The 21,568-nt window shown below is 53.6% G+C and overlaps 1 protein-coding gene and 1 pseudogene across 1 annotated transcript in view; both read right to left on the reverse strand.

Annotated features, from left to right (window-relative positions):
* Positions 1–710: 710 nt before the first annotated feature.
* Positions 711–3,280, reverse strand: LOC116575341 (annotated as a pseudogene).
* Positions 3,281–13,247: 9,967 nt separating this feature from the next.
* The window catches only part of COL22A1 (collagen type XXII alpha 1 chain), a 234,856-nt gene continuing 226,535 nt past the window's right edge, over positions 13,248–21,568 (reverse strand). The window contains exons 60-64 of the mRNA XM_032316558.1: positions 20,285–20,464; positions 19,009–19,075; positions 16,781–16,963; positions 15,134–15,211; positions 13,248–13,626 (exon numbers count right to left, since the gene is read on the reverse strand). Coding sequence (XP_032172449.1) covers positions 13,439–13,626; positions 15,134–15,211; positions 16,781–16,963; positions 19,009–19,075; positions 20,285–20,464 — 696 coding nt within the window. The 3' untranslated portion in view covers positions 13,248–13,438. The remainder of the gene's footprint in view (positions 13,627–15,133; positions 15,212–16,780; positions 16,964–19,008; positions 19,076–20,284; positions 20,465–21,568) is intronic.

Raw genomic sequence — 21,568 nt, forward strand, 5'->3', positions numbered from 1 at the left:
CAGCGCTATTGATTGCCCCAATCACTTGCCAACTACACCCACACTCAGGCCAAATGTAAGAGTCCTCCTCTCCCCTTGCACACCTCATGGTAGTACTGTCCTCTGGTGGGACCTCCGAAACGTCCCCAACAGCCCATTCCACCCCCCAACCCTCAGCTGCCAGTCTAGTCCTAGCCCATCCTCCTCATCTGCGCTACTGCAACACCTCCTGCCCGGTCCCCTGGCTTCCCATCCCCCTCCCCCAGATCTTCCAGAGGGTCATTCCCGAAGACCTTTCATAGATCTTTGTCACTCTTAGAATTAAAACCTAAGCCCCCTATTCAGTCTCTGAAGGTTTGGGGGCTCTCTTTCTCTCTGATCTCAGCTCTCTTCCTATTTCCCCAAAGACCCTCCATTCAGAGTCCCTCCAGTATGACATGCTACTTCCTGCCACAGGACATTTGCACTGCAGCTGGTGGTTCCCTCTCTTCCCTTCCAGAACTTTGTTTGGCTGTCTCCTTCTCAATGTCTGAGTTTCAGCTCAAATGTGATCTCTGAGATTTTCCCGCTAATCTCCCTGAGACAGGTAGTCTATCATACGACCCCATTCTATCTAGTCGTTTTCAATATCTTTCTATTTTGTGTATGTGTGTCTGTGTTTTTAAGCATTACACTGTCTCTCTGTAGCTCCACTAGAATAAAACTTTCTTAGAACAGGAATAATTATCCTTTACTTATTGAATCCCTTGTGCCTAAAATGGTGTCTTGTTAACAATTGCTCTCGGGTAGTTACAGAGCACATCACGTGTCCACGGAGCTGCAGCTCAAGGCTGTCAGGCCTGGATATAACCCTCAGGGATGGGGGTGCAATTCAAGGAAGGGACCCTGAGGGGGAGGGCAGGGCTCTGGGGACACAGAGAGGAAGCAGATCTTCACCCAGCCTCCCAGAGTTGGTCTCCACGCCCCTGTGGGTGGTCAGGCAGCCTGGTTTGCAGAATGAGTTCCCTGTCTGTCTGCACTCCTGGGCGGTGCTTGGCGTTAGGTCCGATTCTTGAGGAAGCATTCCACTGGTCTTGAAAACAGAGGAGCTCAGATGCCAGGCAGAGTAAAGGGGCACAGGCCATGTGGGTGCCAGAGCCCAGTGGGGCGAGGAGGGAGTCCATGGAGGGGGTCAGGGGGAGGACAGCTGGCTCAGATGCCGAAATCACGTGGTGAGGACCACCTCCGTGGGGTTGAGGGACGAGGATGGAGTGTTGGCATCTGGACACCAGCCGAGCAGCAGCAGCAAGATTGATTAGACACCTGGGGTGTCTAAGTGAGAAGGGACTTGAAGGCTGTATTGCTCGGAGTTGGGGCCGAAGAGGCAGCTGCCACGCCACGCAGAGGAGAGCAGGTGACCGCACACGTGGAAGCGTCTGGGAGGAGGACTGGGATTGCCCGTCACCCTGCTGCAGCTGCCGAGTCTGGAAGAGGGCGTGCTCTGAAAACTGGGGACACGGAGCCTGGGTGTCTCTGCCGGACAGAGCTCGGAGGGACTCGGCCCCCCTCCCCCACCCACAGGACATCAGAGAGAATGGAGGCCGGGACCCAGCAGACATGGGGAGGAAAGTCATGGACGGAGGAAGCCCATCGCCATCCCGCAGCCCCAAGATGTGCAGCTGTTAGAACATGCCAAGCCCATTAAAATTCCAGACACAGAGAATGTGGCTGTTAATGACCATGCTTTACAAGCCTTCCAAGCAGCGGCTCGAACAAATGGATTCAAAACAGAGAAAAGCCCTTGACGAACATGTATTTAATCAAACAAAGCCAAGAGCCCTGCTTTTTGCTGGATGGCAGAGAACCCTTAAGTCTGCAGCAGACCGGGCTTAGTCTGAGAGAGAGCGCGCATTGTGTCGCCCTGGGCCAGTGAGGGATGGGCTCTAGACCACCCCAGGGTTCAGTGAATGAACCCTCTGGCAGGGCAGGCCACACCGGGGCTGCTGGGACGCTCAGAGCGTCTCTCCCCAGACGACCTCTGTGTTCATCAGAGAGAGTCCTTCCGCCTCGGCCCGGACAAAGGAGAAGGGAGGCTGACTCTCCCTGGGCTCCAAGCCTGTAGAGAGCAGGACTGGACAGCCCAGAGGCTCTCTTGGGAGGTGGCTTGGAGTGGGAGTCGGGGTGAGGGAGGGACAGGTGTGGGAGGTGGAGGGGAGAGAGTCAGAGGCAGGAGAGTCAGGCCAAGGGAGGGCCACGCGGTCCTGTGGACGCTGCAAGGATGACCGTGGATAAAGGAAAAGAGAAACGGAGAAAGAGAGACAATGGGGTGCGGGAGGGAGGTGGATCTGTCGGAGATGGGGACTGGACAGAGAGAGATCAAGGGGAGACACTGAGGGGGAGAGATGGTAACCAGCCCGGAAGGGGGAGGGAGAAGGGGCAGCGGGAGGCAGGAGCAGCCGGGGAGCGCGGTCCAGTTTGGGGAGGGAGGGAGGGAAGGGGATGGGGAGAGGCAAACCCCAGGTGCTCAGCCAGGAAGAAATGAGGAGGCAGAGAGGTGGGGCTTGGGCAGGGGAGGAGGAAGTGAGCCGGCAGGGAGCCAGCCCGGGAGGCAAGAGGACCACAAAGGGGACCAACGGAGCAGCAGTCAGGAGAGGGGGCGCTGGGGGGCGATGGAGGGGCACCCAACGGCTGCACCTGTGTCTCTCCCTGCGCCTCCCGGTTCCCTGACGGAAGGCCGCCTCCCTGGGCTCAGGTCTGGAGAGGGTGAAGCAAAGGGAGGCTCCCATGCAGGAAGCTGGACAGCTGGTTGCACCTTTTCACCCTGCACGGAGGGGAAGGCAGAGGAGGAGTGATTACCTCATGTCCACAGCTTAGCCTCCCTCCCCCAGAAAGCAGGCTGTCGCAAGCCCCAGGCCTCCTAGCCGGCTGACCGAGGAAGCGGCAGAGAGCAGGGATGGGTGCCTGGGCCACAGACACGCCCACAGAGGGGCCCCCATGGTCCTGGCCAGCCCCGAACCCGGTCTAGAATCTCCAGGGTCAATGCAGGCCTTGGACCGGATCTGCAGGGCACAGAGCTCCTGGCTGGGTCTCTAGGGTGATGGAGACAGTGGGAGGGTCCCCATTCCTACAGGTTCCCAAGGGTCCTGGGGGCTACAATCTGGTGGCTGTGGGAGCAGGAGGGCCCAAGCCCAGCACAGGAAGCCAGGCAGGCCAGGGAAGCTGCTGTTGGCCAAGGGCTGACCCCGCAGGTGCAGGGTCTTCTGGCCCCCAACTCAGGGCTGCTCCTGCATGCGGGTGGAGTCCGGGTACGGGTCAGTGAGCCCCTCCGTGTGGGGCCCACTGTCTGTGGCTCTGCTGAAGGGCTTCCGTGGCTGCCCCAGTGACAGTCTCCGGCCCCTCTACTCCAGGTCACGGGTTCTTCCTGTGTCATGGTGTAGGTCCTGGTAGGTGTTCCAGGGTATGCAGCACTGAGCCCATGTGAGTGGTGACCCCCACTGCGCAGAGGAACCCCGTTGAAGAGGGGGTGTTCCAGAGCCTCCTGAGGGCTCATCTCCCCACGCGCCTCTCAGAACAAGACGACCCTTGTTTCTGGAGAACTTGGCAGAAAAACAGAAGCACGGGATCTCCAGTGTGGCCTCTGGTGGGAAAGACGCAGTCGAGCTGCTGAATGAGTGAGCGAGTCCCTGCTCCTGTCTGTCCGTCCTGGGTCTGGTCGCTCGCGGAGGAGGAGACGCCGGCCGCCGCAGAGCCCGTCTGCTTCAGGCCTCACCGGCCCACTGCCCTGTGACCTGAGGAGCAGCCTTCAGCTCCAGAGGTGAGGCTAAGGTCACCTGCCCCCGGGCCAGGAGCCTCAGGCGCCCAGTGGGCACAAACACTGAAGGACGATTCTTAAACAATTTTTACTGTAGAGTCTCCCTCAACATCTCTAGATTGCGTCTCTCCGAGCGCTCAGGAAAGTAAATTGTAAGGTGCTGTTCTCCGTGTGTTGCCCAGACGTTGTGTTCTGGAATGAACGGCAGCCAGGCCTCTCCCGACGGTGGCCTCCTTGAGAATGGGGGGTGTCCTGTTCCCCTTGCTGTCCCCGCGCCCGGGGCCATGTCTGCGGCGCTAACACGAACGAGCCTCCATCTGGGGACAGACACTTCCAGCCCTGTCTCCGAGCTGTCCTTTGTCCCTGGGACCTACTCCCCCACACTGGGGAGAAAGACCAGCTCCCAGCGCAGGCAGCTCTGTAATTCCTGCTGAGTTCTCTGTTCTTGGCTCACTGTGGAACCTTCCAGAAGGGAACCAAGGTGAGACCAGGCCCGAAAACCTCACAAACGTCTCCATAGCAACAGCTTGTCCCGCAAACACACAAAGGATGGTGGTTAATCAAGCAGTCAGAGGTCAAGTTGTCGGCGTGAGGTCTCCTTGGAAGGGCACGTCTCAGCACAGGGTTGGCCTCCTGGTCCTCACTCCGGCTTCCCCGAACCCCGGGGCTGGAAGAGGGGGACACGACTGGCCACCACTCTTCAGCAGAAACGGGAAGTTGGTCTGGAAACGGCTGTGTCTGGCCATGCCTTGTTTTATTCTTCTTTTCAGGTCTCACATGCCTCGAGGACAGAATCTTCCCTTGACCCCGTGTTCTCTGCCGTCTTAACTGAGCTTCCCAGTTGGTTCCCCGTTTTGTTTTTTTTGTTTTTTTTTTAAGATTTTATTTATTTATTTGACACACAGAGATCACAAGTAAGCAGAGAGGCAGGCAGAGAGAGAGGAGGAAGCAGGCTCCCTGCTGAGCAGAGAGCCCGACGCGGGACTCGATCCCAGGACCCTGAGATCATGACCTGAGCTGAAGGCAGAGGCTTTAACCCACTGAGCCACCCAGGCGCCCCGGTTCCCTGGTTTTAATAACTTAGTATCTCCAGCCACATGCCACACTTGCCACCTTGTCCACACAAAATAGCATCGTGAGAAGAACCTGAAGATGGAAAAGGAAGGGAGGGAAGGGGAGGGGAGGGGAGGGGGAAATGGGGGAAGAGAAGGGGGAAAGGAAAAAGGGAGGGGGGAGGGGAAAGGGGGGAAGGGGAGGGGAAAGGAAAGGAGGAGAAGCAAAATGATGGCCCTGACACAGCACGTCCCCGATCATGTTCAACCAAGCCAGCAGTGCAAACCCCCTCCCGCTTAGTAATTTACCACCTGGCACCTCCTTTCCCAAGGAGAATGTGTGTGAAAATGTGCATGGGGCGTCGGCTCTTGGCAGACAGCCTGGAAAACACACGCACATCCTAAGAAAGAACTGGTGGGAAGCCGACAAGGGCCATCCAGGTCAGGGTTGCAGCCGGGGGGTCCCTGCATGCTCCAACCTGACCCTCCTCGGAGCTGGAGAGGGGGAGCTGTGTGTGTGCACATGTGCGTGTGAGAGAGAGAGAGAGACAGGTTCCTAACTGCTTAGGTGTAAAAAGCCACTCCCAGCCCCTCACAGCTGTGTTTTGAGAACCACAGGATGAAATCTAAGGAAACACATTTTGAAAAACATGGAAAACCACTATTTGGTTTGAAAAGAAGGGCTTCCCCACCAGGATTTAAGTAAACAAATGAACAAAGCTGACTCTGTTGTTTTTAAAGAATGACAACAGGGCCATGTTGCAGGTAGATCGGTTTGCCCGAATTTGGGGTCCGCCGACCTTACCCCGGCCTGCGTCTCACGCACCTTAAGTCCACCGTGCAATGTGTCCAGTATATCTCAATAAAGCTGGACGGACAGTAAACTAACCCTCACACAGATCCCATGAAGGGCACGGTAGCTCCAATTACAGAGGAGGACATCTGTGAAGAGACAGAGTTAGACTTCTTCTTTGTCAATCTGAAAACCGTTTACTTCTCTTTGTTGTCTGATGGCTGTTGCTAGGACTTCTAGGACTCTGTTGAACAAGAGTGGCAAGTGGGCGCCCTTGTCGTGTCCCTGATCTCAAAGGGAAGGCTGTCAGCTTTTTCCCACTGAGAATGAGATTTGCTGTGGGTTTTTCATAGATAGATTTTAAGAGGTTGAGGAATGTTTCCTGTATCCTTATACTTTGAAGCATTTTAATCAGGAATGGATGCTGGATTTTGTCAAATGCTTTTTCTGCAGCCATTGAGAGAACCATGTGGCTCTTCTCTCTTCTCTTATTGATTCGTTCCATCTCATTGATTGATTTGCGAATGTTGAACCATCCTTGCATCCCAGGGATGAATCCCACCTGCGCATGGTGGATAATCTTTTTAATGTGTTGTTGGTTTCTGTTTGCTAGGATCTTGTTGAGAATCTTTGTATCCATATTCATCAGGAAAATTGGTCTGAAATTCTCCTTTTTGATGTGGTCTTCCCTGGTTTGGGGATCAGGGTAATGCGGGCTTCATAGAAAGAATTCTATGAAGAAAAAAAAAAATGAAGAAAAAAGAAAAAAGAAAGAATTATATTTCTTCTTTGGTCCACAGTCACCGAATTGGAAAAAGCCAAGATGCCCTTCAACAGATGAATGGATAAAGAAGATGTGGTCCATATATACAATGGAATATGATGCCTCCATCAGAAAGCACGAATACCCAACTTTTGTATCAACATGGATGGGACTGGAGGAGATTATGCTGAATGAAATAAGTCAAGCAGAGAGAGTCAATTATCATATAGTTTCACTTACTTGTAGAGCATAAGGAATAACATGGAGGACACTGGGAGAAGGAAAGGAGAAGTGAATTGGGGTAACTCAGAGGGGGAGACAAACCACGAAAGACTGGGGACCATGAGAAACTGAGGGTTTCGGAAGGGAGGGGGGGTGGGAGGTTGGGTTAGCCTGGGGGTGGGTATTAAGGAGGGCACGGATTGCATGGAGCACTGGGTGTGGTGCATCAACAATGAAACTTGGAACACTGAAAAAATTAAAAAAAAAAAAAAGATTTGTGCCAGGAATAAATTGTTGTTTTTTTTTAATTATTTTTTTAAAATAAATAAATAATAAATTTGAAATATTGCCAAATTATTTGGTCCTTAAAATAAAAGGAAGAGAGAGACCCCGAAGAGTTCTCTGTGCTTTCAGCCATATGAGTACATAAGGAGCGAGCAGCTCTCTGCAACCTGGGAAGAGAGCCCCCGACACTATGGCTCCTGCTCTTGGACTTCCAACCTCCAGAACCATAAGAAATAAATTCGTTGTTAACAACAAAACAAAACAAAACACAAAAACAAACAAACAAACAAACAAAAAAACTGAAGTTATTCTGTTGCTCAGCAGAGGTTCTGGGCACGTGGCTGGGGTGCGAAAGGCTGTGGGGGGCCTCCGGGCCTGCACAGCTCCTGAAGGACCGGAGGAAGGCACAGTCACAGCTGCTGAACTCAGTCGGGGAGAAGTCCTGGCTGGCAGAAGCCAGAGCTCGGCGGCTGTAGATCAGACAGCCTCGAGCCTCAACAAGAATACAGACAGCATGACCAAGCAATCCCCGAGCCAAGATGGACATTTCAGGCTTCTGCCCCTGGAAGAGGAGCGAACTTTTCTTACCAGTCCTGCACAGGAGAGAAGCCCTCGGATCCCAAACACACGCGGTGGTCTTTGGGAAGCCCCCAGGCTCTGTCACCCTTCACTGAGCGTCCCTTTGTGTCTGCTGAGTGTCTGGGTCAGAGAGCAGACCTTCTGCTCCCAGGGGACAGACTCAACTCTCCCTGATCCTTCCCCAGGGTGTGCCAAGGAGAGGACAGAAACTTACAGGGACAGATCCTCTGGCTGCAGTCGTTGGCAGGTGGAGAGAGCGGGTTTGCGTGTCCCTTCGCCAAACTCGGCAGTGTTCTCAGATGGTAAGGATGAAACCCTCCCCTTTGTAGCTCTGGAAAGCTTTGGGGTGCTGGACTCTGACCAAGTTCTGGGTGTTCCTAAAGCTGGAGGCCCTGAGCTTGGGTTGAAATAAGTGTCACTCTAAAAAGTGGGCAGCGTAAGGCACCCAAGATGCTTCTGCAAAGAGGGAGGCACTAGGGAAGGTTTGTGGGTAGGTAGACCCCACAGGGCTCAGCATCTCCCGGGGAGACCTCTCAGCATACAAGACTGAATGCCATCCCCCAGAAATCTGGATTCTGGAGCAGATCTGAGTATTTATAATGTCGGGAGCAAAGTTTCCTTGTAACCTTGGGTCCCCTGGCATATCGGGATTGTATTGAGAAGTAGAATGAGACTTTGTACTCAAAGCCTAGGAAAATCTCTCTCTCTCTCTGATCCTCATTTTTTTTTTATTTGTTTAAAAAAAGAAAAAGTCAGGATTGGGCTACACATGGGGTTCCCGGATGTGAGAATTATGAACTGGGGGTTTAAAAAATATCTGAGACCCCAATCTTTATTTTGGCAAGTAAAGATCTTAAAAAAAAAAAAGCAAATCTATTCCCCACACTCTTTCTCTCATGGATAAGACATTCAAAGCCTAAAAGTTAGCCAGATCGCAGTCTCAAAGGATCGTCCTTTCCTGGCTGTGGCTTTCTGCCCACCGGGCGTGGACTAGCAAACGCTCGCTCCAGACCATCAGTGGGGACCCCTGAGCCCGTGACCGCCTGGCTGCCTTCTGGCTCTGATTGGCAGTGACTCTACAACGGTTCCTGGTCCTTGTTTGCAATGCCCATCATGATGCAAATCACTCCTCTCTGCATTTCAACATGCCCTGGACAAGCTTAAATTCCACCTCCTCAGGGAACGGAGCCCTTCCCACATCCTGTTGGCCTCTGGCCCACCCCACAGTGGAGACCAGATTCACCAGCTGGCCGCTCGCCCTCCTGCTGTGGTGTCGAACCCCATCACCGTATGATAGCTCCCTGAGGGCACCGACCACCCGAGGGTGCATAGCAGGTGTTGGAAGAAAGGTCTGTTCAAGTGCCCCAGACTCTACTGGTGCTCCCATGATCTGGAAATTTCCACCTTGCCCTCCTACTACGTGAGGATTTCTATTGATCATCTGAGTTTAGGGCTCTAACTCAGGTGGCTCCGGCCCTGTCCTTCACTCACATGCTGGGACTTCGTCCACTCAGTGGCTCGAGGCAGCACCCATGACCTCTCAGGGCCACACTACCAAAAGAAAGTGAAGGTCCTGGCTATGGCCCTTCACAGCTTCCTACTCGGCTTCCCTGGATATACCACGCTCTTCTGCGGCTCACGGGAAGCCTTTAGCATCCAAGGATCCCAGAAATGCATGTGACACATAGAGTTAATCTGGAAAGCCCTCGCCCCCACCCCGCCATGGTCGCCCTGGTGAGGGGGCTCCCTCCCTACTGTGGCTTCCAGACGTCAACACTCCTGAAGAGGTGGGGGAAGGGTAGGATAGAGCCGCTGGTGGCCTTGTGCTGAAAAATTTCCAGTAAGCCACGGAGAAGAGAAGAAAAATAAACATATGGAATTTAAAGCCGATTGAGATTTTAGAAGCAAGGAAAATAACCAGTTCCCGGGGAGCAGGGAGGGCCGGCGGACGCTCCTCCACACAGAGCAGCGCTTCGTCTGAGCCAGAGGGACCACAATGCCCTAGGTGGGGGGCCCGGTCTGAGCACAGACGGCCTCAATGGAGACCCACGTCAAAGGCTATTTGAGGAAGCAGGCGGGCAGCTTCCTGGAAGCTAAGCCTAATGTGATGGCAGGTGAGGGCTCCCCTGCTCTGTGGTCCTGGGGATGGTCCCAGGAGACCAGAAATGGCCAACCAGGCTGCCCCAGAGCAGAGCTCGTGGGTCCTGCGGATCCTTGCCCGCCTGCCGCATGTTTGCTGCGAGGACATGGACCAGGACCCTCCTGCTCAGATTCTCCGATGTACTGGTCTGTAGAAGAGCTATTCCCGAGGGACCATCTGTGGGCACCAGCCTTAGCGATTTCCCTGAAAGAAAGCCTGATCCAACGACGCAGGGTGGTTTGCCGGAGAGACAAGCCGGGAGGCGGAGACCGCTGCAGCAGCGGCTTATGCGGCAGATCACCGCTGCGGGCTGCGTGGGCCCCCTTGGCCTGGGGACGGCCTGAGAGCCATGCAGTGGTCCCTCAGAATGAGTCTTCCAGGGCGAGGGAGGCGGACGCCTTCCCCTGTGCGCCCACACCCCACGACAGAGGGTCGCCCTAAGCGGAAACCAGCCGCTTCTAGGCAGGAAGGCCTCTGGGACCCTGGGACAGCCACAAGGCCAAAGCGCGGAGAGCACAGGATGGACTCCTGGGAAGGGCCCGGGCACAGCAGGGACGATGAGGGCCTGGGAGTGCCAAGACGTGGAGAACACCTGCTTTTCAAAGCAGCGAGAGAGTCAGCGAGAACTTTCCTGGTTGGGGGTCCTGACGCCCCATCTGTCCCTCTGTCCTTCCTGCTACTCACACAGCCCCTCCAGAGGCCCCCAGGGCCGCAGAAGAGCCTGGTTTAGAAACATCCCTGCCGCATTTCTTTATACATATATTTTATTCTTCATTCACTTACTAAATATGCATACTCTATATAGTCTATGTATTTATATATATTTTTGTTGTTTTATTTTTTTAAGCAGGTTTCATGCGCAACACAGAGCCCAACGCTGGGCTTGAAGCCACAGCCCTGAGTTCAAGACCTGAGCTGAGATCAAGTGTCAGATCCTTGAGTGAGCCAATACAATATTTCATTTTGTTTTATTTTGTATTTTATTTTATTTTTATTTTTATTTTATTTTTTCTTGCATTTCTTCACTCATCGCTCCAACTTTCTGTAGCTCCTGGTCCAGGCACGGCGAGCACCGTGGGCACAAGTCCATCGTCACCGCCCCCCACGCCCCCAGAGCCTGCTCACAGGGGGTCGTGCTCCTGGATTCGCGTCTCTGAGGGGGGTTCCTGGAGAGGCTGACGAAGTCCTCTAAGCGAGTCCTGTCTTCTAAGGCCTCCCTCCAACTCCACCTCCCCCCACACACACACTCTACCATATTAATGTATTCTAAACTGGAAACTATGGAAATACTCAATCGTGCTGATGCTTTTGTGCATGTCCAGAAATGCATCAAGCCCTATGCTTGGAAAAGGGTCAGAACAGACAATGCATTCCCCACTCCGTCTGCCGACACAGCCACTCCCGAGCCACACCAGGAGCTGAATGTCTCCAAGGCCCCGGGAAGAGGAATGCCCAGATCCTTCTCACGGGACCACCCCAGTGTCTGAGAACCTCACTGATCAAAACAGACTTTGGTCCTACCACATCATTCTTCCTGAGTTGTAAGCCCTTTTTCTTGATCCACTCCTAGCATACATGACGAATGACTTGAAATTCAGGAGCCAAATGCAACGTGAAGAGAAAAAATGTTCAAGACCTCACAGAGGACTGGATTCTACCCGAGGCTCTGTGGCCCGAGGTTTCTCTCTGTGCCTCAGTCTCCCTCTAGACAAGCGGACTATCTTTCAAAACCACTGGGAGGTCATGATATCTAGTCAGTGGGCTGTGATGAGCATTTTTAAAAAATGAAACAGAACAGTCAACACCATGGGGCAACGCGTGTGGCCAGGGTAAATATCCGATCACCATGCGTTTTCCGTTCTGTATTTACATGTGCACACGCTGAGTCGCAAGACATTGCTAAGTCCCCAGATGGGAGGATCTCTAAGGTTGCTGACACCCTTTCCTCAAGTCCTTGTGTCTCATGCGGTTGTGAGGGTACACCGAGCAGGTGAGCAGGAGACCGGCTCCGGTAGGAGGCCCTCTGCACGGACAGGCCCTGCAGAACAGCTGTCCTCAGACCCTGACCCGCATTCACCCCAGAATCAGCATCGACGTCGGAAGGAGAGCAGCTTCAGACCGTGTCTCAAAATCATTGCAGTATACTTCTCCGTACATGGAACCTTCCAGCACTTTAGTCCCCAGATCAGAAGCATGTGGCACAGAGGTGATAAAAAGGAAGGGCTAGGTCAGCACATGCCTTGTGAGTCTGGGCAGGGGTGAATGACAGAGGAGGTATGGGTCCATCAATTAACCAGTCGGTTAGTTGGGACATGAACCCACGCGTGGCCCCCAGGCCCGCGGTGAATCAGCCGGTCTCTGGACATACTTGAGCAGGGTGAGGCCCCGAGTCTCCCTGTAGCCAACCCTCCCCTTGCTACAATCCCTCCCCACCATGACCCTGCATGGAGGTGCCCATGCAAATGGCTTCTCTCAAAATGTAGAAGACAGAGCCGCCCCAGAGGAGGGCAGGAAAATGCTCACCCACCCTCGTGTGCCTCAGTGGGGCCTGAACTTGAGGCTCTAGGCTCCCCAGAGGAAAATGACTCATCCCAAACCTTAAGGGGTTCACACACAGTTGGATGCCGGAGGTAAGAATGGAATCATCAGGGGTGCCTGGGGGGCTCAGTTAGTTATGCGTCTGCCTTCGGGTCAGGTCATGATCCCCGAGTCCTTGGATGGAGCCCCACATCGGGATCCCTGCTCGGTGGGGAGCCTGCTTCTCCCTCACCTCTGCCCCTTCCCCCAGCCCGTGCTTTCTCTCTCAAATAAATAAATAAAGTCTTTAAAGAAAAACAGAAAGAGATAAAAAGAAAGGAATCACCTTGCGAACTGAGGAGGAAACTTGGATTTATTGAGCACCTGTTCCTGGGGGCGTGTCAGGTACACACAAACACTCAACGCACCTTATTTCCAGGGTGGGCTCTGGAGGCACAGACCTCCCAGCCTCTGGCCAGTACCTTGGCCAAAGACCCAGCCTCAGGAAAGCACGGCAGTGGTGGGACCGACGGTGAGAAGCTTAAAGGAGTCCCATCCGTGGCTCAGAAAGCCAGAGGAACATGCCTCCTCCACACCCACTTCTCTGTCTTTGGCGAGACACAGGATGCCAGGAAGCCTGGCCAACTCGAGCGCCATGATTTTGCCTTCGAGATCCTGAAGCAGTGAGGCGGTGGCTGAGTCGGCTCCCCGAGGACCGATTCTGGGCTCCCTGCGCACTTCCCACGGGGCAGCGAGGACGCTCTCTACATCCACACGTTGCTTCTCTTCCTGCTTCATGGCTCTCTCCTGGGAAGTGGCAACCTCTGGGCATGACCAAGAATAAAAACCCTCTGCCTCATTTTCTCTGTTTCCTTTTGAGGAAAGAGGTAATTCTGGCGAGTGTCTGGTCAGGGTTTCATAGCACCATAAATTTCCTTAGAATGGGCAGCTCTGTGTCACATGGGGGCTGTCAGAAGAACCAAGAAACAACCCAGTGCCCCATGATCAAGTTCTCCCAGCTTCACAGGAGAGGGGAAAACTCGCGGAGCATTATTATATGAAATAATAATAATAATAACAATGACAATAATAATAATAATAATAAACAATAATAATAATATTAATAATAATTTGACCGACCGGCAGCATCTGTTGGTTTTAATAATGTTGAGGTCTCTCAAGAAAATAAGACAAAAACAAATGATAAAATCAAGAAAAAAGACACATGGCTGTAATGTTTCAAGACCTCTGGCTTCTTATCAGGCTCTGAGTTCAAGTTTCAGAAATCCACCACTGCCTCCTGGCATTCTGGAATCTTCTAGGGGCCCTTCACGTTAGCAGGCCGGGCAGCAAGGCTGGCGAAGTAGGCACACTGGGAGGGGTCACACTGGCCAGGGGGCCCTGGTGGGCCCGGGAGACCGGGGTGTCCCACTGGTCCTGTCTCCCCTTGAGGGCCGGGAGTCCCGGGGAGACCATCTTTCGCATAGCCAGGTTCCCCGGGTTGACCTGGTCCAAGAAGAAACAAAAAACAAAAAGAACAGAAGGTGTTTAGGATCTTTCTGGGGCAGGCAAGTCCTGGTCTCATTGCTTCCACCCGGTGTGAGCTCAGGACTACAAACGTCCTCAGAGAAGATACCCCATATCATCAATCTATGTCCCTTTTTGCTTTGGCCACTGGGAAGCTCATTGCTAAGTTTATGGCTAACCCTATTACCTCTTAAGTCTCCATGTTAGAAAATCTGAGTCTCCCTATAAAAGAAACAAACAAAAGGTATATATTCCCCCTTAAAAAGATCTTTAGACATTTCATGAACTCTAAAATTCACGAATGCTTTGGTAGTCATTATTCAATCTACGGTCTTGCCTCGATCAAGCCCAAGACCGGCAGTTCACAAACTCCTTCCGGGAGCGTCACTGAAGAGCAGTCGTTTTTCCAACCTCACGCTCAGACAATTTCTTCTTCTGAAACGGTTTCTCTCCTGCCTCTTAATCTTTTTTTTTTTTTTTTTGAATTGCCTTATTTAAAAAATATTCTTGGGTCACCTGGCTGGCCCAGTCAGGGGAGCACAGGAGTCTTGATCTTGGGGTTGTAGTTTTGAGCCCCACTTTGGATGCAAAGATTACTTAAAAATAAAATCTTTAAAAAATAAAAAAAATAGAAGAATGGAAAGTAGTCTTAATATTAGAAGCTATTGGAAAGTAGGCAAGTTGTTAAAAATAAACACTGAATGTGTATTTCTGGTTGACTTCTCTAATGAGAGTAGCAACACACATCTTGTGCAGGAAATTTGGAAAATCAAGAAGTTATACATACTAAAATTAGAATGACCTCTAGGTTTCATATTTGGAAATGACCTCAGGTGATCATATAAACTAGAATTAAATCAAAAGAGGAACTTCAGTGTGGTGGAATTTGGTAATAATTTCCTCCACTTTCTGCTCGCACCCCTTCCTGGGCCATCACATTGCCATGCCCCAGAGATTTTTCTGCACACCCACCTTGTCTGGGTTGTCAACGGCCGAGCCCCACGTCCCAGGGAGCCCTCACCAGCCCCTGCCACCCGGCTGGCAAGCCCCAACGTACAGTCTAAGAAATGGTAACGGGGCATCAACACGTGCGTGGTGGGAAAGAAGACTGCACGCTCAGGTGAGTTGAGAAAATGTCGCCATAAACAAAATAAACCTCATTTGTTCTATGAGGCAGTGCATAGGCGAATCCACAAGCACTGGGAAGGAGTCAAGGGACACACGGCTCCCCAGTCTTATTTAACCCCAAGTCCATTTTCCTCAGGACCACTGCACAGAATAACCCTCAACAACTCACAGACTACACAACAGTTTGCTGAGTACGTCCAGAAGCCGGCGCTTCAGAAAGATTCGACAAAAACAAATCCGTGAGCGTCTCTCCTCTCAGATAAACCCGGCCTTTCTTCCCAGCTGTCCCCGGGGTGCTGCGATGCGTCACTCCAGGGCAGAGGGCCACCCACCCCCAGACTCTGGACACTCTCCCTACCTGGGATGCCTGGCGGGCCCATCTCGCCTCGGAGGCCAACTCCAGGTGCACCTGGGTCCCCTTTGGCTCCTCGCTCACCTGTGAGAGAGAGGTGACCTCTGATGGGAGGGACGCAGGCTGAGGGCAGAGGCAGGGAGGGGCCCCGGGAGCAGGAGCAGGGGCAGGGGCAGCGCGGGGTTCCGTAGCTTTCCACCTGCCCAGCTTGGCTCACACATCCTGCACGCTGGGACCTGAAGTCCTGCCTGCTCGTTGACATTCACTCACACTCAGGCATGCACTCAATCCAGATACACGCCTGTGAGCACCTTCTAAATGCATGCTCAGCGACACAACATTGGTGCAAGCCCATATGGGCCCAATTACATGCACAGAAATGCACACTTACACCTATGTTAGCAAATACATATGCACACTCATACACACAGACATGCTCAAACACAGGCACACAGATGTGCACAGCCACACACTCTTTCCTGCGCACACTCACGCGCGCCCCTGCGGCCACACTCTCTCCCCCCGAAACACACACGTCCACCTATACCCACTCCTGCTTGCCTACACTTCCCGGGTTCTCGCAGCATTTCACGGGAACTTGTAGGAACTGGGTGATAACAGTGAACAGACTCAACACTCCAGATCCTATGGGCATGTACAACCGCACGTCTGCCCGCAGGAAGCCTCATATCCGGGAAGAGACGGAACAGGGCACCAAGAGCATTCTTATTCAAAGCACAACAAGGGTGAGTTATGAGGAAACTCAAGACTATATTTGAGTTAGGACCATACAGATTGGATTAAACTGTCTCATTTTTTTCATCATTCATTTTTTTTTGTCATGTTGTTTCCAGAAATCTCCTTTATGCAACATATATTTTTCTGTGACTAAATGGGAATTTTGGTAGTTCGTGGGGACTTCAGACCATCCTCACTTATTGCTGTAACTGCCACATGCGGTCAGTTCTGTCTGAGTCTGAGGTTTCCTCCGCTTTATGCTTTCTTGTTGACATCTAGGTCATGTATTTTGTTTTATGAACCAAAAGAGATGGGACTTGAACACAAATACAAGAAAAAGAATTTTTAGTAGGAGAAACATTACAGGGAATGAATGAAGGAATGAATGAATGAAGAACTAGTAAGGAAGCAGCAGGTAGAAAGAGGAGGGTGTATGGGACATTCATGTCAATACTCCACAGTGATGGCCCTGCTGTGGCCCAGAATGCCCATGTCCAGGTGAGACAGCTATGTGAGAGCTGGAGCAGTAGCAGCCCTTTTAGCCACAGCCCCAAACCACTGTGTTCAATTCTCAAGCTGGTGTCCAAAGGCCCATGTGCCCGGAGACGGCACACTCCACTCCTCAGCCAGCTCTAATCTCTGATGGGGAAAGAGGGCATTTTGTGTCGCCCCTGCTCTAGGAGAGAACTGGGAAGTGGGAGGGAGCTGGTTCGCTCTCCTGGCAGAAGCATATTTCTACAAAAATGTCAAGTATGAAATCCTCCTGTACATTTGAAAACATTACATGATGCCAAACGCAGAGTGTTACCACGCTGGAGGGGAGGGAAGCAGGACCAATTATGCACGTGCAGCCAGAGCGTGGTTCCTTCCAGCCCTCCTCCGGGCCAAGCACATCTCCTCTGGGTCCCCACTCACCTTTGGGACCCATCGGTCCAGAAGGTCCTTCCAGACCCCCCTGCCCAGGCCGTCCTGGCTCCCCCATGGGGCCCGCCCGGCCTGGAAGCCCATCTTTTCCAGGAGGCCCTGGGGGCCCGGGTCTGCCTTGAGATGATTTCACGTGTGCTGGCGGCCTCTGGGCCAGGAGGTAGGCGAGTCTGGCTGCAGAAGAGGGAAAACAGAGATGCTCATGAAGAGGGTGATGGACAGGAGACGGGCCGGAACTCACTGTGCAGCTCAGAACTCGGGAGACGGTAAGCAGCGAAGAACGCCAGCAAGATCACCCCCCACAGCACAGCCAGCTCGCCTGTCCCAGGGCAGCCTCCGGCGAGCTGCCGACCTCCCTGAGCCTTCACGGCCTTGTCTGCGGAGTGGAGGCCGTGGAATCACCTGGCAGGCGTGAGGACACGCAGGCGAGATGAGGCACTAAGACTGTGCTCAGTGGACGCTGGTGGCACCAACCACAGCGTGACTGGCGGCGGGAACAGAAGGAGAAGTTACACTAATTGTCTGCTGGGGAACGGAAGGCTGGGGCCGAGACCCAGGGGCTTACAGAGCCGTGGAGAGTCACCTTTCTCATCTATACACCGCAGGGCTGGATATGACGTCATCGAGGAGCCTTACATGTCTAAAACGGGAAGACTACAGAACTGCCTAAAAACCCAGAGGTCCAATGACTTTCCACCGCACCGGAGACACTGTGCGCATCTGATGCCCCCCGAGAGACTGTCACACGAAGTCAGGGCCAGCTCTTCTTCCTGCAGGTGGCTGACTCAGCCCAGAGAGGCTGGGGGCTCGCCCACGGCCCTGGGCTTTTGGTGGTAAAACCAAGACAGAGGAGTCAGGGTCTTCTGAGCACCCGGGGATGGGCTTCCCATGGGCACCATCCTCCTGTCTTCCTGCACGAGACGGAAGGTGGGTACTGACACCTAAGTGAACGGGTTCACTTCGCTGAGCCCTGATTTCCGCATCCTTAAAGTAGAACGGATGCTTTCTCTTTGCAACGCTGTTTGGAAGAAAGGACTCTGCCCAGCAGATGCTCCATCTGAACTTTTTTCAAAATGCATCTTATCTCTGCTCTTGGGTTGGAAATCCCCCAAGGGCAGAAGCTACTTCTGTCTCTGGTAAACTTGAGACTCAGAAAGCAGAGCTCAGAGATGCCCATGGGGGAGACCTTGGGACACCACCTGCCCAGTGACAACTGCCAATCCAGCGCATGGTTGCTTTCCTTTCTTCAACTCACGCTCCGAAGGGTTGATCTTGATCACGAAGGTAATGATCTTGGGCCCTCCTGTGTGTGGAGAGGGGCCATTCTGACCTGGACAGTCTGAGAGGGCTGGGCTGGGGGCCTCTTGTCCAACGCTGTGTCCCCAGACCCAACTCACAGTCTGACCCACAGTGGGTGTGAAGAACTCCATGAGACAGGAGCAGATGAGTGACAGCTTCCTCCTGTTTGGTCCATCTGGGTCCTGGAAGAGTTCTGGATGCCTGACCTTCCCTGTCATGGACTGTCCATGACTGTCCTCCCCTAACAGCTTCTAGCACAGAGGAAAGTGGGGACAGCTCCCCCTCAGGAGTAGGCGGTGGATGAGGGGAGGGATTGCTGCCTACACACAGATCCTGCTCGGGTACCAATCCGATCTTCCCCTTCCGGTAAATCACACGGCATCTCTTCTCCTAACACTCAAACATGACCCCTGCTCTTTGGGAGCCTTCCACGAGCCCCCTTGTGAGAACTTAGGAAACCACCTGACCTACGGCCTGCCCTCATGCTGCCGTTGCTACTACCTTCCGAACTCGCTCCCTCCCCAAGCACCTGCTATGTACCAGGCTCATGCAAGACTGTGGGATTTAACAATAAACCAGTATAGTTCGATTCAAAAGAAGCTAGCTCCATGAAAGCACTATTTATCCCTGCTCCCCTCGGGCCTGAGGGCACAGGATAAATGACCAATGGTTGCAGAGCTGGTTCTGGGGATGGGAGGCATTCAGGCGGAGGTCAAGACACGCTCTGGGGCGGGGGGGTCTGTGTGTCTCGAGCCTACGCGGTGTTCATCATGGTTCTGCATGGTTTCTACATGTGAGCTGCTCTCCGTGATCCTTTTCCATACTGGGCTGGGGAGGTACTAAAGGGTGCGGAAGGGACTGCTTCCCAGGCTCTCAAGACACCTGTATGCGTCCGGCTGGGGTCAAGACCAGCTACTCACTTTCCAGCTGTTTCTCGAGTTCTTCTTGGATGAGCCGCCGCAGGGTGTCCACGGAGGGGGACTCCCCCTGCAAGGGAGGGAAGGTGGAATTACTTACCTCCCTGATGGCTCCGGAAACCAGGAGGGACACAGGGAACACGTAGCACATTGTCCTGTTCCCATCCATCACACCTGAACCGCCTCCCTTTGCCTTGGTCACGCAGGCGGCATCCTCCTATTGGACTCGGTGACCGGAGCCCTCTGCTGCCACCCTCTCCATGCCCTTCCTGCTGCTTAGTTGCAGCTGCCTCCTGCAGAAGCCATTTCCCCAGCGCTGACCAGAGAGGTCTAGCCCTGCATCTCTTCCTGCCAAAGCCCCATCCGCCTCCGGGGCCACTCATGGACAGCCTCCTCCACGGAATCGTCTTTGATTTCCCCGACCAGCCGCTCGGCCACCCCAGTTCCGCGGGTCTGGTTTTCCTTGCTCCCTTCACCTTGGCCTTACCCAAGTACCTGACCCTCCTGGTGCCTGAGTCACATGACAGACGCTGGTGAGTCTGTGTGCTGTCTCCGGGCTCACAGGGTGACATGGGATTCTTAGAGGAATCTGTGAGAGCGGCCCTCACGCCACCTTGGCCAGACCCCTCCCTCTTGCCTGACTCCTTCAGGGCAGTGTCCCCACCCTCAAGGGTGAGGGTCTCCCGGTGCTCCAGTCTGCAGCCCCAGCACCAGGGACAGCGCCCAGCAAGAGAAGGACAGGCATTCCCTGTCCTTCTGTTTTTTGTTTCTTTGTTTGTTTGTTTGTTTTGTTTTGTTTCCCTTTTCTGGTCCATTTTCCACACTCATCCCAGAACTTCCATCGCTACCCACAGCAGTAGGACTAGGAGAACTCAGTGAGGACCCAGGCGCCATGGAAGCATCCTGCATCCCACAGTTACCCCTCCTGGACTTGGCTGGGAGCCAGATTCCCAAAAGTGACAGAACCACAGGGCCTCAGAGCTGCCGGGGACACTAGAGATCACCCAGACCTGTGCTCTGAGGACAGGAGAGCCCCCAGGGGACCACAGGGCTGCTGAGGGGGGAAGGGGAGCTCACGTGGACCCAGAACCCATTCTCCCAACCACTTCTACCCCAGGCGGCTCTGCTTTTTTCTCCAATGTGTGCTCATGTTACAGGTTTGTGGAAAACAAGGGTTCTGTCACTAGAATAAACTATGCTTTGAGAAAAAAAAAAACACTAAACAAGCCTGTCCTTTCATGCCCCTCCCCACAAGTCTGAGGAATACCAGCATCCTTACCCGCAGTCCTGGAAATCCTGGCTGACCCGGAGGCCCCGGGGGCCCGGCCAGTCCATTCTCCCCAGGTGGTCCTTGGGGGCCCATCAGGCCCGTGTGGCCTTTGTGACCAGGGATTCCAGGGTCCCCAGGCTGGCCTTTCCCACCAGGAGGTCCTTTGTCACCTCTGTTCCCGGGATCTCCCTAAAGAAGGGGAAGCAGCAGCATGTCAGTGAGCAGGGCACTGGCAGGAGCACCCAGTGTAGACAGGCCCGCTGCAGCTGTGCACACCCCCGGCCCCCAGATCCTCTCCCCTGGAGCCCTGGATGGGAGACCTCAGTCCTGGCAAGCCTGTGTCTCCGAGCCAAGACAGGTGAGGACACGGGCTCCGGACACAAACCACCTGCCACCGTCACAAAGGTAGTCTGCAGAGGACAAGATGAGAAGTCTGATTTCCAATCCCAGTTTGGGTGGCTTCATGTGTGCGCCTCGAGAAGGCTGGCCGCTGAGCCTGACCGTCAAGCGGCCCCTCCTCCAGTTTGCTCTGTCAGCTGGACGGACACAGCTACTCTTGTGACAGAGGCTCCCCCGCTTAGAGGTGACCTCCTGCTCTCTACGCTCAGCTTTTGTGGGCTCACATGGGATAACACTGACCAGGACTCTCTTGTCCCCATCTCTGACCCAGACTCTGAAGACCTGGATCAATGATTCGTTCACCACGATGACCAACGGACCATCCAGTCCTCTGCCCGATGCGCTACTGTGGGTGTGACCAGCAAGACTTGGCTGTGGCTGGGTCCAAGACAGGTGGCCACACTGGTGAGCTCAGGGCGTAAGCAGGTAGCAGTAGGGGGAAACGAGAGGAGGAAGCAAGATGGTAGCTGGAAATGGGGCATGGCCAGGGATGTGACCCAGAGCCAAGGACAGGGAAGACGGCAGGCATGAAACTATGACCAACTTATCAAGGAGAAACAAACGACAGGCAAAGTCTGATATGCCCCGGGGCTTTAACCAAAGGCAAATGCAGATTTATAACACGGGCAGCCGCACAGCTCTGCGTGCACAGACCCTGGAGGGCGAAGGGAAATGTCCTGCGGTGGACTCTGGGAAGGGGACGGCGGCCACGACGGGCACCAAGGTAGAGGAGCCCCTGCTTTTCCACTGCACCTGCCTTTTTGCAAAGTGCGATGGTTAGCTGCAGGTCTGTACTGCTTTTTCAACAATAAATAAAGGACGGTGAATTTTAAAAATGAATTTAGCCAGATCTGAGAGGCAGTCCTGACTTAAGTTTCTCAGATGTGATGCGTT

Source organism: Mustela erminea, chromosome 16 (assembly GCF_009829155.1).
Source record: "Mustela erminea isolate mMusErm1 chromosome 16, mMusErm1.Pri, whole genome shotgun sequence".
Lineage (NCBI taxonomy): Eukaryota > Metazoa > Chordata > Mammalia > Carnivora > Mustelidae > Mustela > Mustela erminea.